A 14,792-nucleotide genomic window follows, 5' to 3' on the forward strand; every position below is an offset into this window, starting at 1 on the left:
GTAATTTACCTCGCAAGTGGTATTTGTGAAAAGTAAACATAATGGAGAATTAATGATATGATGAAGTCATTGTTAATTATTTCTTCATTTTCATATCACAAGAGATGATAGAGATTGGAAGTGAGGAGGAAAGAGGAAGAATAAAGTAAAGTTGAGAAGCACGTGACCTTAGAGTTTCATCGAGATTAATAATATTTCGTTTCGTTGTTGGGAACAAAAATAAAGTAGAATGTTTTCATGTGCAAAGCTGGTTGGAGCATCCAAAAGATGAAGTTATTAGGTTTGAGAAAAACCAATGCAACAATTAGCTTATTTAATATTTTAATACTAATAATGGTATGATACCGTGAGTTTTAAAAAAGTTACCATTTTCCCACTCCGTGGCATGCCTGAAGTTTTGGAGCAGCAATTCAAAACTTTTCAAAAACTGCTGATTGATTTTTCACTGAAAAGAAACTTAATGCAGCTACTAGGACACTGATGCAGTGAGGTACTCAGTAATTACTACCATGGGAAGGGATTAGCGCACCTGCTGCTTACTTTCGTTGCTATGGTATTGCCAATTACTACATTTGTTAATCAGGAAACGAAATTGAAATCGTACTTTTCTCTGTGTCTATATTACTACTAGTATGGAACTTGCTGTAATGGGTATCAGTATTATCACGAAATCATTATCATTTCAATCACGTTCATCATCGTTATCCCAAGTTCAGTACCGGAAAGTAATACATACAATGATTATTACGGCTAACATCAAATTGCTAGCCATAGCAGCGTAAACACAACCAGCAGTTGAAATTCTGATCTTCTAAAAAGTTTGAAACAAGAAAGCTATTGTATATTACTTTCCTGATAACCTTAGCATAAAAATTGCAAACTTACACCACCAACTTTTATAAGCTAAGCAATTCGAATATTCCTTCCCATTGTTAGTTTTTAAAGGAGGTTATACTGTAAACAAGTTCTAAGTGATCATTTATTCTCAGTATGAATTAATTCACATCGATCAATGGGGAAATGAACACAATTCTCCATTATGAATTTACTGCGTCTAAAGTAGATAGTCTAGCAAAAAATCCGGGATGACAAACCTTTCTTGCAATCAAGTATAAAAGCTTCACTATTATATGATGATTAGCAACATCAGGGAAAAGTGGGCATCAATTTTCTTCTCTTCGAAATTTCATTTTCAAAAAATCTTTTAGCTGCTTCGATCATTTTCGATTCCAAATGTCTTGGCTGCGATAATGGCTGGCTTTTCTGTGTACTGGAAAAAAAATTTGACTTTGAAATTGTCAGAATTGCACAATAGCTGTCGTCCCACTTCTCCATCGCTAATATATATGATTGCTTTCATAATTGAAATACAATATTTTGCAGATGACTACTAGAATGAGCTAGGTATCACTCTGCAGAGTAGTGTATTTCGCGAAATTCCAAGTCATTTCTAGGTTTCCATTCTACAGGACTCAGATCCACTTTATTTTCTATCCCTACGAACCAATTGATTGCTAGTTGTTGTTTTCCGCAATCGTTATCCCTTTTTGATATGGTATCCGTAAATTGTCACGCCTCGAGGAAGAGCTCAAATGTGCCAAAACTAGATGATAGTGGATAATCCTCATCAAAGAATTTTCGAATAATATGCAATTTTAAAGCATATACGGCTTTTATTACCGACCTACTATTACATAAGTATCATTCTTTATTCACTTTGCAACTGCACTATTTTCTGATCGCTAGTTTAAGCAATTTCAAATTGCAGCAATATCTACCAAAGCAATAAATGACTCATGAATGAATGATTTGTTCAACATTGAACGTTTGAAGGAAATTATGAAAAAGGCATTTTAGCCAAAGGTTAAGACTAAACTATATTGAATATTTTTATCATTGCGTAATGATGCTTTCCTCCTTTCGCTGTGCATATATTCTGTGTCATTTCCGCATAACATCTTTTGAATGTTTCATACCAGAATCTTTTTTTATCCATACAGTGATAAAAGACACCAATTCAAAATATCAAGTTCTTTTTTCAGTACAGAAAAATTACAGCCATTAAATAGCTCTATAGGATAACCCTTGGCCAAAAATTTGTTCAATCACAAACGCACAGATACGATATTTGAAGCAAAATAAAGTGGTCCCATATATGCCGATAACTAGTTTCAAGGCTGCTCTGTCATTAGATGATACTGAACGTCATTTAGGATTTCTATTCTACAATTCAATGGCCAAGCCAAATACTTTGTGGCTGTTTTGAAGTGCACCTCTGGAAAATATGATATAAATAAATGTTGTCAAAACCATCAGTTCTTTCTGCTTGCTTTTCTCTCAATGCCTTCATTAACGAGAAAATAGTTCAGTCGATAACTTCAACTCTATAACCGTGACCATTCCGGTTGTCACCACTACTATGATGATAATATTTGTTTGGTTAATGTTCCATTTAGTTTTTCACTCCTCACAGAACATGAAAAGAAAGTCAATCAAGCATTCATTTTATCCAGTAATGACAACCAAGTTACAAGTAGTTGTGATGAGGTCCTTATTAGTTCATCCTTTAACTCATCACTTCTGTACAGATGTTAATTTCATCCTCCCTCCCTTTTCTCTGGTTATAGTTTCTCAGTGAGCCAAAAGCTTACAGAATTTCGATGTGTTAATGAGCTCATCAATTCCTTTTCTGGTTCAGCTGTTTAATTTGCTCGTCTTATGTACCTGGCTCCCTTTACCTTTCGAACATATGAATGCATGCCACAAATAGCATCATACCCTCAAATTTCCTTTCTTTCTTAACGGCTCTTTTAAAGATCACTATTAAGACTAAACTTAGGTCAAGGCTGAGTAATTTGGTCCATACATCAAATCGAATGGTTGATTCAAAGGCCTTGCTTTGATTATCGTGATATTAGTTGATTGTCGAGCTTCAATATGAGATGTACAGATAAAGTGGAGATTTTTTGTATTTTTGGAAGTATCTTGCGCAAATGGCAGAGTTGCAAATTTTTTTTTAACCTCCACCTCATAACTGGGTAAATAAACCATTAGATAAATGAAATAATTTAGTGTAGCATAATCACTGAGAATTACAAAACACAAATTAACGCACAAAACTAATTCCAAAAACGTGGTCAAACGAACGTCGCCATTTTCGAAGACACCAATCTGCAGAATTAAAAAAAAAAAAGAAGAATGTCCTCCTACTATCTGCAGGACTTATATGTACATCCTTCAAGGATTAGTCCTGCGATGATTACAAGAATTAGCGCCTTTGTTAGCTCATGTGGTTGAAGCATTTTGTTAACAAAAAGCACACATTAGTATAGGGCTTTTAGTCTATATTGCTAAACAGAAAGCACATATACAAAATTCTATGCAATGATATCGCCCCACTCATACGGTAAAGACTTTGGATGGTTTTTTTTTAGTCACAATTCAACTTAATATATCGAAATTAGTACATCATCCGCACATTCACTTATGATTCTTTATATTTTTCCTTATCACGGAATTTCGCGTTCATTCGTGACAGGTAAAGTTGATTTGTTGTTGATATATAAAAAAAGCTCAACTAAAAATTGGGGAGAATGATAGCAGTATAGATTAAAAGGTTTGATGCAATAGGATGAAGATGTTGATAATCGTGAGTGCCCTATCTCCAATTTCTAGAGTTTATGGGTATGTTTACAGCTTTCCAGCAGCGATATATTTACCGTATTATAAAATCCTTCGATTTTCGAAATCGATCGTCATAGTACCATACATAGAAGCAACGACGTCCCAGCTTGACACAGTTTGCTCCTGAGATTACAATTGCACATCGTACCTGCGTTAATTTCAACATCACAGTTAACAGTGAAGATTTCTTACCTTCGGATTTGTAGATCTGCTGATCTTTCGTGTTTAATTTATGTATCGAGTTGGTGACGTTTCTCATGTTCTCTTCCTTGTTTTACTAGGTAACATAGTGATGTAGCATTATTATTTAGATATCCTCCCAACCTTTGCTAACACTCTGTCTTCTTTTATACTTTTTTAAGCCTCTGCCTCACTTCGTTTCCTTTCCGCTTCAATGACGCTGCATTTTTCCGCTACTTTTAGCAAGGGCTAAACAAACATTGACTAATAAACACGTCTCATAAATTAGTGGTTCCAATTAAAATCCGAGGTACTCCGTTGGCAAGTGTATAGTTTAAGTCTTTTAACTGTACTCGACATGATGATTCCATATCTTGAAAGCATTCGTTGAAGGTCAGAGTTGTTGGAAGATTTTTTAAGCTTAATGTTTATTATTATGTTGGCACTTCACGGAAGCCTTTTTATTAGGCCATAACTTAATTAAAACGAACTCAGAGCACTTTCAATTTGAACCAGTTTTTATCCAAGCTATAATTTTTTTCAGTTTGAGTCGATTTTTTTACCCAAGCTATACTTTTCATACTGAGAAAAATGTTTCGAAAAGTGAAAAACCGTAGTAATCTTCGTCAACGAGTACTGTCGGACGATGATGATGATGATGATGGTGATGATGGTGGTGGTGGTGGTAATGGAAGTGGTGGCGTTAGTTCCGGAACGTCAGTAGTATCAACAATCAAAGGGATATCAGTCAGTAAGACGATCAAACAACAGCAGCACGTGGAAAAGGTGAATAAAGCAGAAGGGAACCAAGAACCACAGGCTGGTGTGCTAACAGAGGAGCACCACTTGCTCAGTTTTGATGATTTTGAAGGTCGGTAGATTTTCAACGAAGCTGCAACCAAAAAAGAAAAACGCAACAAATTCGTTGTTTGTTGGTAGCATGTTACACTTCTAGCATTATAATTTACCTTAACTGGAATAAATACTGTAATGACTAGAATTAGACTGTTTGAAAATTGGATTTCTAGATTACCTATTATTCATTTCTTGTGTTTGACTTTGTCCAGACAGTGTGAATTTATGACTTAATTGTAGAGATAAAAATTTCCTTTGAGCTTTGAGCAGCCCACCTGAAGCTTGTCCTTCCACCGAATCTGGAATACAAGAGACGTTTTTTGTTGGCAGGATTTTTCCACAGAAATCAGCTGTTTTGCTTTATTAAAAACCTTGATTTCTTACTTTTTACTTCAGTGCTGATCTTTCAGGCGATGACATAACAGACTTCAAAATCAAACGGAAAGATCCTAGCAAGCGTTTAGAGAAGGTGACAAAAAGAGCAAAATTGCGGCAAAAAGTTGAGGATGAAATTACGGAGCAGGAAACCAGAGTAGTTGTCAAACAAATTAAGCAAGAAGTAAAAACGAATGAACCCTCAGTCGGAAATGTTAATGTATGTTTTTTCTTGAGACTGTTTACGTTTTCACCAATGTTTTTAGCTTAATTGTTACAATTTTGGAGGTCTTGGGTAAATTTATATTCAAATCAAAAATTTGTTGCATGTCAGACTCACAGCAGTCAACAATGGAAAACGAAGAATGAATCCGAACTAGAGGAAACGGGTTTGGTGCAGGATTCGGTCATAAGAAGTAAATTTCCATCTGCGTTTCGAGGTTCGAAATTGTAATATTTATAACTTATCTCTCGATTGTAACTCAGTTTCTCTTACCGTTTTAATCACAATTCTCTCATAGTAACGAAGTTCTAGGAGAAATTCCGGATGCGAAGACTGTTTATGAAGCGCGAAAGAAACGAGAGAAAATGCGTTTGGTCGGTTCTAATGGACAAATTCCACTAGATGACGTGCAACGGCTGAAGGTAACTGTAATAAATTCTTTTCTTTCGCTAATTTTTATGTCATTTTCAACTTCTGAGGCTTAAGTTATTGATATCAAAAAGATAATTAAAGAGATCCAAGTGAGGTATACTAATTTTTATAAAAAAGCATCGAAGTTTTAATTCACCAATACTTCCTTAATAACACACTATTCTTCTTACTGTTTTAATCACAATTTTTCCATAGTAAGTAATTTCCTCAATATACGAGGTATGCAGCAGTGGAATTTCCAAGTGTATATCATTTTCTAATGTTGCTGAGGTTGTGTTATTTAACTGAATAAACCAATTGGAGGATAAATCCGTTGCACGATCACGGTTAATACGTGAAGATGAAAACGATCTAAGTGATGAAGACCCAGAAGGTGGAAGGTCAGTTATTTCTTTAAAGATTCATGTAAAAACAATCCTATCATTACTGTTGGAGGAACCGTCATCATCGGTAAGCAATTTCTGTTTTTTGAGGGATTAAAGGAGATGGAACGAAATCAGATTTTATTCGGATAGGAAAACACTAAGTAACCAAACGTTCTGATTTTTATCAGCAGATCCAAATCGGAAAAAACTTTCTGAAGTCTAGAATTGAATCATTATTTTCTTCTTTACAGATTTTATTCGTTAAAAGGTTTGGCGGCTGATGATGATGAACGACGCCGAAATGAACATATGGAGTTTCTCGCTCATGAAGGAGGAGGTAATAGTTTTTGAATATACAAACAGAAACAAGGCGTAAGCGTCGTTCAGGTTTCCATTTTCCATAAAGCATGTATGTTCAAGACGTCCATATCTGATCAAATGGCTTTGTTCCAGTGAGATGAGTCTCAGTTTTTTCTTACTATTTCCATTATTTTATAGGTAGTGATAATGATCGTGAACAGTCGGATGAGGAAGTAACACGATGGGAAAGAGAACAGATGAAGAAAGGAGTATCATCACATAAGGTAGTGTCTGTAACACTAAGTCATGAACTACTTCTTCTGAAATAGGAAGTTGTTGAAATTACCAGCACAGTTATAAAAAATTATCATGAAATCGGAATTTTATCATTTACATGAAATTAAGGTGGAAATGTTGGAACGTGAACGTGCAAGAATGGAAGCAGTGATGAAAGCGATAAGAAGTAGTATGGAATTCCCATCCGAAAATCGGGAGCAGTTGCCGATGGAAATGGATATAGATTTTGCTGAAACTGATATGCTTTCAGTGTCGCAGGGTTGGCATACATCAATATTTTTTACTGGTTGTGTAGCAGTTACTCTATTCTTTCATTAAATGAGGAAGATTTGATTCTTTATTGGGTACTTCTTTATTCTTTACATCAAGATTTTTTCGACTGTACTAAAACAAGTTGGAAAGTCTTTCAATTTATTTCAGTCAGTTCTCTTTCAGCCGGACTAGTATCTGGTCAAACAACAACTGTATCACTCAAGGAAATTCTTTCAAAATTGCAGCAGCGGTAAGTTCACTATGTTTCAAATCATTTTTAAATCTCGATTCATTGATGGATCTTGCCATATGATATTCTCAACAGTGCTTGGGACTAGAATATTGCAGCAAGAAAGATGGCAAGGAATCAGTAAATGCTCGTGAAGCGGAGTATGAAAAGATAAACATGCAGATTCAAGAAAATAAGGAAATGATTGGCAAGCTTGAGATGGAAGAACCGCGGATCAGGGAACGTTTCCAGGTTTATCAGGATATGCGGGCATACACCAGGGATTTGTTGGAATGTTTGTCAGATAAAGTAAATGCTTTCAAAATAATTTCATAAGCAACTTTTTGACAAGTGTATAATAGTATCAACTTGCAAATTTTGATAAAAAAAAACTTAGGTAGAGGTTAGCTGTTTCTTTTGTATTTCAGATAGGCGAAGTTAAAGATTTGGAAAATCGAATGGCAGAGATTCTAGATGGGCGGGCTCGAAGACTTCGAACACGAAGAAGAAATGATGTACATGATATGTATGATGAATGCTCAGCAGCTGCCGCTGGTCGACCATTGCACCAACGAGCTCCCGAAATCAGCCAAAGGGCAGCAGAACGCGAAGCAAGAAGGTAAGATTTGTAACATTCATGTTAGATCAAGACAACGACGCTTTTTTTTTTCAGGTCGCGCCGCCGTCGCATGCGTGAGAATACTTTAGAAGGTGTTTCACATGAAGAAGGCTTAAGTACAGATGATGAAGAAACAAATAGTGAGATTGTGGCTCGCCAACAATCGATCGGTTTGTATTACAATGCATTTGGTGTATTCAAAAGAACGAGAATTTTCTCAGAAAATGCTTGGGAATTAATAAAAATCTCATTTTACAGATGAAATCCGTGCAGCAGCGAATGTCGTATTCGTTGATGCACTTGATGATTTTTGTCGTATCGATCGAATTCTATCAAAATTTGTTGATTGGTTAGTACATGACGAGGAATCCTTCACGAACGCTTATATTCAGCTATGTATTCCAAAGCTTATCTCATTATTTATTCGCTTGGAACTTATTGATTGGGGACCACTTGAGGTATTTTTTCCCAAAATTTTTAGGTTTTCTAATTTAGAATGACAAGGATCAACTGCTGAAAAATATTTCTAAAAATATTTGAAAAATATTTCTAAAATATTTCTACTAAAATATTTCTAATATTTCTACCCTTTCCTTCTTTTTTTTTCTTTATCTTTTGAATTTGCAGCGATATTCTGCAAGACTTTCTGTTGCCATATAAGCTGCTTGCGTAATTCATTAATGCGAAATATTGCATGCAAAAGTGTGCAGTTGTATAATTTTTTCATGGAAGTGCACAACTATGCAGTTTTTGGTGTGTTGTGTTTTGAATTCTTCATCTTCTCCCTCTGTATTATAAATTTTCTATTTCCAGAATGACAGTCGTCCAGTGAATTCGATGCGCTGGTACGAAAATTTGATAACATGTGCCGCAACAAGCTCTAATATTATTGTTGAACACCCTGTCGTTTCCTCATTTGTACCTCTCTGCATTGAGAAAGTTCTTTTATGGAAAATTACAGGTGCTATTTATATTGAATGATATTTGTTGCTACTTGACAAAGTCCCTGTAAAATCTAGCTGGAAGAGCATATTTTTAATGTCGATTTAAGTTCCAAATGTTGTTGTACTTTGGCTGCTAGACATAGTCTGTATATTCACTTTTATAATAAATTGAAAGTGGCTAAAAATAGGTTTAAAGAATTTTTCATAATATTTGAATAAATTACACTTTGCAAAATGGGCTTTTCAGAAGTTTCTCGCATGAACAGAATTGCATATTATATTTTTATTTTTAAGAGAGAAGAGAGAGATAGAGAAGGCCAGAATTAAAAAGCTATTGGAAAGTAACATAATTTCCCTATTCAGGCTCTTATTACTGAACATTTATGTATTAAGGATTTCGGTTTATGAATGCCACGTAATTAAAATTGTTTAGGAAGTATGGAAGTTCGTTATTTTTCTGGTAATGTTACAAACTGATTACAGATTAGGGATGATACATTCAAGCTTACTTATTTTCAGATCTGATCCGTGAGCGCTGGGACCCTCTATCGCAACACCAGTGTCGAAATCTGGGTTTTTTGCTCAATCAGCTGATTGATGAGTGTCCAACGCTAGTACCAAATAGTCGGCCAGTGCAAAAACTTTTACAGACTATATGTCTGCGAGCTCAGGATGCTATCGATGAAGATTTATTTGTTCCCATTTATTCGAAGCAGTACATTCTTATTTGACTAATCTGTTAATTTGTTACTCAGATCCAAGTGCATTTTTAAAAATTTTCGAATATTTTGCAGAGCTGTTGAAAATCTTGCCACCGGCTGTAAGGCATTCTTGGATCGACAAACTTGGACTTCTGTTAAGGTTCGCTTTCTTGTTTTGCTGATGGTTGAGGCAATCTAATATCGTTAGATGTCAGGGTTTATTAAAAGAAGTTAATTGTAAGTTTTATTTCTGACAATCCTAAAACATAGAGCTGGTTGTTTTCTTTGGACCAGTTCGTTATTCATGGCTGGTAAGTTACAGCTTATTCGTTGTCTGAACTGTCTCTCTGGAGTTTTATCTGAGGAAAAAATGCGAGAATTGATTCTGGATGGTATCGTAAACCGAATGATGCCCGCTTTACAATGCGCAGCAATATCTGATCAGTCCATGATCCGGAAATGTCGAGCTTTGATGAAGTTGGTTCCAGCGTCATGGAGGGAAGATAGCACACGTATTGCTCTACGAAATTTCAACGATTTGTTAGGGAAAGTTGCCGAAGAACATAGAAATAATAGGTTATTCCTGCTGTTTTTAATAAAAATGAAGAATTTGATAAACTAAGCTTATCGTTATACTTTCCACCTCAGTTTAAAAATTTCTTGTTCTACTGTTAGAATTTACATAATTACCCGATTGCAAAATTCCCTTGCAGTCCCGTTGCTTTCTTCAATTTAGTGATACAAATGATTTATGGTCTAAATTTCATGAAATAATATTTGGTTCGAAATTTGATTTTGTTTTCTAATTTCAGAGAATTTGTCAAAGAAGTAAAAAAATTCGTCAGTGTGAGCAAATGCTGTTAACTGTTTCCAGTATTTGTGACTGATTGTACAAAACTTAAATAAAAATTATTTTTCGAGTTTGTCACCTTTGTTTCGTTTATGAATGTATTCCAAACTTGAATTTAGTTACTACTGTGACGTAAATTACTCTCTGAAAATATTCGTGTAAAATGAGGCAGAAGATATAATTTGGTTGTATAACACAGTTGGAAAATTTGTTTTAATAAGGCTCGCTTTTAATTCATTGGTACGTCAACAATTTGGGTAGTGGCGATAATGTTAAAAAGAAATCTCAGCAAAAAGTGGCGAGGAAATAATGTTTGAAGCGAGTTCGCTTTGTGGCGATAGTTGCGTGATATGTTGATTTGGATAGATAATGGGCAAACCTACAGTGGGGAGTTAGGATGATGACTGGGCAGTGGTTTGAAATGAGTGGGGGTATGTGGCAGTTCTTCTATTTCAGAAATATGAATTGGTCTCGAACTTTGATAATTATTGAACGGTTTGAACGCGTAACTAGACTGAATCTTCATGAGTTGCAGTTACTTCTTCTGGATATTGATGAGGTTAACTATTTTGAATGTCCGTACCTTAGTAAAGGGTATTTTTAGTTATAACCATATGTGGAGTTTGGAGTTTGAAATGTCAGACTGATTCGCTGCTATAAACGAAACCATTTTCAGAATGAATTCCATCAATGCCTGAAACAAAAAATCATCTGTGTTAGCTATGGCGTCTTTCGAGTTTTTTTTTTTTTTCCAGAACGGCTCACTGTTGGGCTCCAAGAACATGCGAGCTGCTTCACAAAAGATTGATCAATTGTTGGGTAATTTGCAACAGGTTCTGATTGTGCGATCTCATACAAGTGTAACTGATAACTGATCGGGAGCGTTTCGATGTTCGTATTGAAATAATCCGAATTCAAGTTTAGGGAGCTATCAATGCGCTGAATGAAATTGCTGCTGCTGAAACACCAGAATGGACGAATATTTATGATGACTTGTATGAGAAGTCTTTGTTGGCTGAAACAGCAAAAGTTTCTTTGATTACTTAAAATCTCGTGTTACTGAGAACGGAGAGGAAAGCTTTTGTCTGACTCAAACGTTGTTATCTCTAAGTTATTGATCTTATTTATTATTGAGTCTATGGAGTTTTCGTGCTATATGTATATATCTTTTCAGGGAGACGAATTGCAAGAAGAGAAACAAATAAGAATAAACCTATTGCTTTTACAAGCAAAAGAAGCTAAGACAAATGCCATAAAAGTGAAAAAATTAGCGTGTATGAGCTAATTTTGGTATCTGCGTGGTCGTAGTAATATGAATTTCATAACAGTAGGAATACCACGAAAAAATCAACCCACTGCTTAGACAGATGCCTTTGATCTTTTGTTTTAGGATGCCGAAGATTTGAATGAAATGATGATGCAACTTGCTCAGCTTGTTCATGTAAGCACGAGTCTAATATTTTTAGTTAAATGAAATCATAGGAGAAATTCGAGTGATCGCATGTGACAATGATATATTTCAAAGCAAGATCCGTCTTAAGCCAATGAAAAGCAATCAGACTTGTCGGGATGATACCCATCCTCCATGTTATTTTGATGGTTTCTGTACATTGTTATTTGTGTTTACTCAGTTTAACAAAATTTAATTAAAGTCAAATCTTGCTTTTAGATACAGCACGATGTCGTTGACAGTATTGAAGAACACATCGAAAAAGCTCAGGTAAATGTCCGCAAAGCTCAAAAAATTTGAAAAAAGCTCAAGACGCACAAACAATCAAGTATACCAGCAACTGTTGGTAGTATTGCAATGGGTGGCCCTGTAGGGTTCGTTGCGGGTTTCACAGTTGCCGGTATTTTCGCCGCTTTTGGGGGCGCTGTTGCTGGTGAGTTTTACCCTTTCTTCGCCGATTTCATTTTGTAGAGTTTTTTCTTTTTTCTTTTCGCGTCTCTCAGTTGTGATGGATCTTAGCTGATAGATAAACAAGTGTTTTAGATGGTTAGATAGCAGAAATCCGCTTCATAAGGTAAAGGCAATCAACCACTGAATGAGTAAAGCGCACTAGGGCCCTAGAAATTCCGATCCTATGGCCTTTTCGTGACACCGCCTCACTCATTCTGCTCTGAACTATTTTTAAGGTGTGTATAGTGGGAATTATTTTCGTCAGAAGGTTCAAGAAACAGCTAGTCGGGTAAATAAAAACTAATGCGCACAAATGCACGTTTCTCTATTTCTCGACTCTTCTGTTGTAAACCTCTGATCCTGGCCTTTGCCAAGGCTTTATGACGTCTCCGTTTTTGAAGGATGTTATACTACCGATGCTGATAAATTCCTTTTTCTAAGTTCCATGTTATTCATGGTGACTTGCATTTTTCGGGATAGAGTAAGGGAGGCTCTTTCGGTCGGCATTAAAATCACTCTTGGATATCAGAATCAGTTCAGCCACGGACTAATTCCAGAAAATTTAATGATAAATATATCTGTTGTATCTGTCGGGATGCACTCAGCTGTACTCATTGTTGGATGTTCCCTGTATAATTATGTATTATTACTAACGCTGTTCCCTTCAATTCACTGTTCTATAAAAAATCTACCTCTGATTTAAGTCATGATTCCACATATTGTGATCGTTTTTGTAGGAAGCCAAAGCAGAAACCCCTACCCAAACTACTTTTTAAGAAACCTTCAAGTACATAAACCTTACCTGAGTAAGTTATACAGGTTTATCAGTTGAAAACAAGCTCCAGTAATATTCACATTCAGAATAATATGCAATGGGAAAAACAAGTCATTCTCAGAGGGAAATTGGCTTTTGCAACCTGAAAGATTCAAGGAGGGCAGATGATCTCAAATTAAAAAATCCTTTCCAGTTCTCTTCCGCTTTTTCACTGCTTCAATTTCTCCTTCTGCTCTGTAACCCACCTCTTACTTCAGGTTAATCCTGAAAATGAACCGACGGTCCTTTATTTCAATACACCAACTTTATGTCCAGAAATAGAAAAAAGCTTACAAATAAAAGAGCTTATCAAAAGTCTCCTCAAAAATATCTATAAGCAGCATGACGGCTGATCGACATCAGAAAAAGATAAAATTACCGCAAGGTGCTACCCAGTTATATAATATGTCGTACAGGAACAAATAAAAAGCAATTGATTTCCAGAAAAAAAGTACAGAGATTTCAACAGAATTTATGCCACGAACAGTCAATCCATAAAATTTTTTTAATGTGAAAACCCAGGATACATCGCAGTTTGCAGGATGAATTCTCCAGTATTTTTTTAAATCACTAGATCGTGAGAACTATGACTGGGCGCACTGGACATTGTGTGTACCACCACTGCCCATTTCTTCATCTTCTTCATCAACATCATCTTGATACACTTCACCTGGACCACTACGACCTCTTTTTTCATAACGGCGCTCTTCGTAAGACATCAGAGAAACTTCTTCCACGTTTTCGCCTTCCGGTAACGGACCTGTTTGTGGGCGACCGCCCAACAGCGTTTCTAAACACTAAAAAAGCAAGAAAAAAAACCGGATTCATCCTGAAAAAATGTGTGCTTCAGGGAAATGGATGAAATCTGAATAATGAAATGGCGTTATTTTGGGAAGAATTTTGGGAAGAAACCAATAAAGACAGGCAAAGTAATGTATAAGAATGAGCATCTAAAATCAAATAATATAATCTGATTCAAATAATGATTCCAGAAAAATTAAACTTCAGGAAGTCTCCATGATCGTCACTTTAAAATAATGTTGAAACAAAATAAAACCTTATAGTCATTTTCGTCTTTTAAGAAATTATCTTCTGGAAATTCGATTTTGAATTTGATGAACAGAACACCCCCAGCACCCGGACTGTCCGCTATGGGCATCCCTTCGTTACGAATACCACGAATGCAATCTGTTCAAAAGTTTTCATTTATAACGCCTGTTTTGTTCATAATCGTATTTTGTGCTTGGACGCTCATTATGAGAGGTTGTATATCATTATAAATATCGTCACTGACCAATGTATACCAATTATAATTCTCACCAGAATACTTTTGAGTCAAATAGTTTTGCTAATTAGACCTCCTCTAATTTCGATTCTATATAAGATTTCAAGCTTGAATGAATAAGGATGTTATTGTGCGAAGTCAGACTGTATGGCCGACAAAGCAAACACCGAATGAATCTTGTGAACATCTAACCGAAATCCTAACCGTCCTTCGACAACTCAAATGCTGCTATTCCATACTGCGACAAAATGCACAGAAGAATTTCTCGAAAGTAAACACCAAATTTAACTATCTATCTCTATAAATAAACAGCAGACCTGGCTCCAAAATATCATTGGGTCGAGTAGTTACCATCAGTTCTCTACCATCCAAATGCTTAACTACAAACTGGCAACCACACAGTGCATCATTCAATGATATTTTTCTGAAATCAGACTCTTAACTTATTTTAGACCATTGTAATTATATATATATATATATATATATA

The 14,792-nt window shown here is 35.6% G+C and overlaps 4 protein-coding genes across 5 annotated transcripts in view; 1 reads left to right on the forward strand and 3 right to left on the reverse strand.

Moving 5' to 3' along the window:
• LOAG_12328 overlaps positions 1 to 451 on the reverse strand; it is a 4,447-nt gene extending 3,996 nt beyond the window's left edge. For both annotated transcript variants that reach the window (XM_020448523.1, XM_020448522.1), the window contains exon 1: positions 367 to 451. In XM_020448523.1, coding sequence (XP_020305940.1) covers positions 367 to 387 — 21 coding nt within the window. In that variant the 5' untranslated portion in view covers positions 388 to 451. The remainder of the gene's footprint in view (positions 1 to 366) is intronic.
• A 2,384-nt stretch (positions 452 to 2,835) lies between these two features.
• LOAG_07483 (hypothetical protein) lies at positions 2,836 to 3,302 on the reverse strand (the record flags this gene model as incomplete). The annotated part of the gene is made up of 2 exons (XM_003143016.1): positions 2,836 to 3,171; positions 3,264 to 3,302. 2 exons carry the CDS (start codon positions 3,300 to 3,302, stop codon positions 2,836 to 2,838), a joined length of 375 nt encoding a protein of 124 aa, XP_003143064.1.
• Positions 3,303 to 4,455: 1,153 nt separating this feature from the next.
• Positions 4,456 to 12,465, forward strand: LOAG_07484 (hypothetical protein; the record flags this gene model as incomplete). Its single annotated transcript, XM_020447448.1, has 24 exons — positions 4,456 to 4,735; positions 5,130 to 5,314; positions 5,429 to 5,534; positions 5,630 to 5,739; positions 6,053 to 6,129; positions 6,366 to 6,451; positions 6,613 to 6,698; positions 6,820 to 6,970; positions 7,147 to 7,213; positions 7,312 to 7,501; positions 7,621 to 7,811; positions 7,866 to 7,981; positions 8,070 to 8,269; positions 8,625 to 8,772; positions 9,275 to 9,470; positions 9,550 to 9,616; positions 9,779 to 10,032; positions 10,763 to 10,865; positions 11,062 to 11,139; positions 11,231 to 11,335; positions 11,481 to 11,564; positions 11,697 to 11,747; positions 11,976 to 12,026; positions 12,069 to 12,465. 24 exons carry the CDS (start codon positions 4,456 to 4,458, stop codon positions 12,225 to 12,227), a joined length of 3,141 nt encoding a protein of 1,046 aa, XP_020302321.1. The 3' UTR covers positions 12,228 to 12,465.
• A 791-nt stretch (positions 12,466 to 13,256) lies between these two features.
• The window catches only part of LOAG_17723 (hypothetical protein), a 4,702-nt gene continuing 3,166 nt past the window's right edge, over positions 13,257 to 14,792 (reverse strand). Inside the window, exons 7-9 of the mRNA XM_020450385.1 lie at positions 14,623 to 14,729; positions 14,078 to 14,208; positions 13,257 to 13,817 (exon numbers count right to left, since the gene is read on the reverse strand). Of these exons, the coding sequence (XP_020305941.1) occupies positions 13,605 to 13,817; positions 14,078 to 14,208; positions 14,623 to 14,729 (451 nt within the window). The 3' untranslated portion in view covers positions 13,257 to 13,604. The remainder of the gene's footprint in view (positions 13,818 to 14,077; positions 14,209 to 14,622; positions 14,730 to 14,792) is intronic.

Source organism: Loa loa (assembly GCF_000183805.2).
Source record: "Loa loa unplaced genomic scaffold supercont3.119, whole genome shotgun sequence".
Lineage (NCBI taxonomy): Eukaryota > Metazoa > Nematoda > Chromadorea > Rhabditida > Onchocercidae > Loa > Loa loa.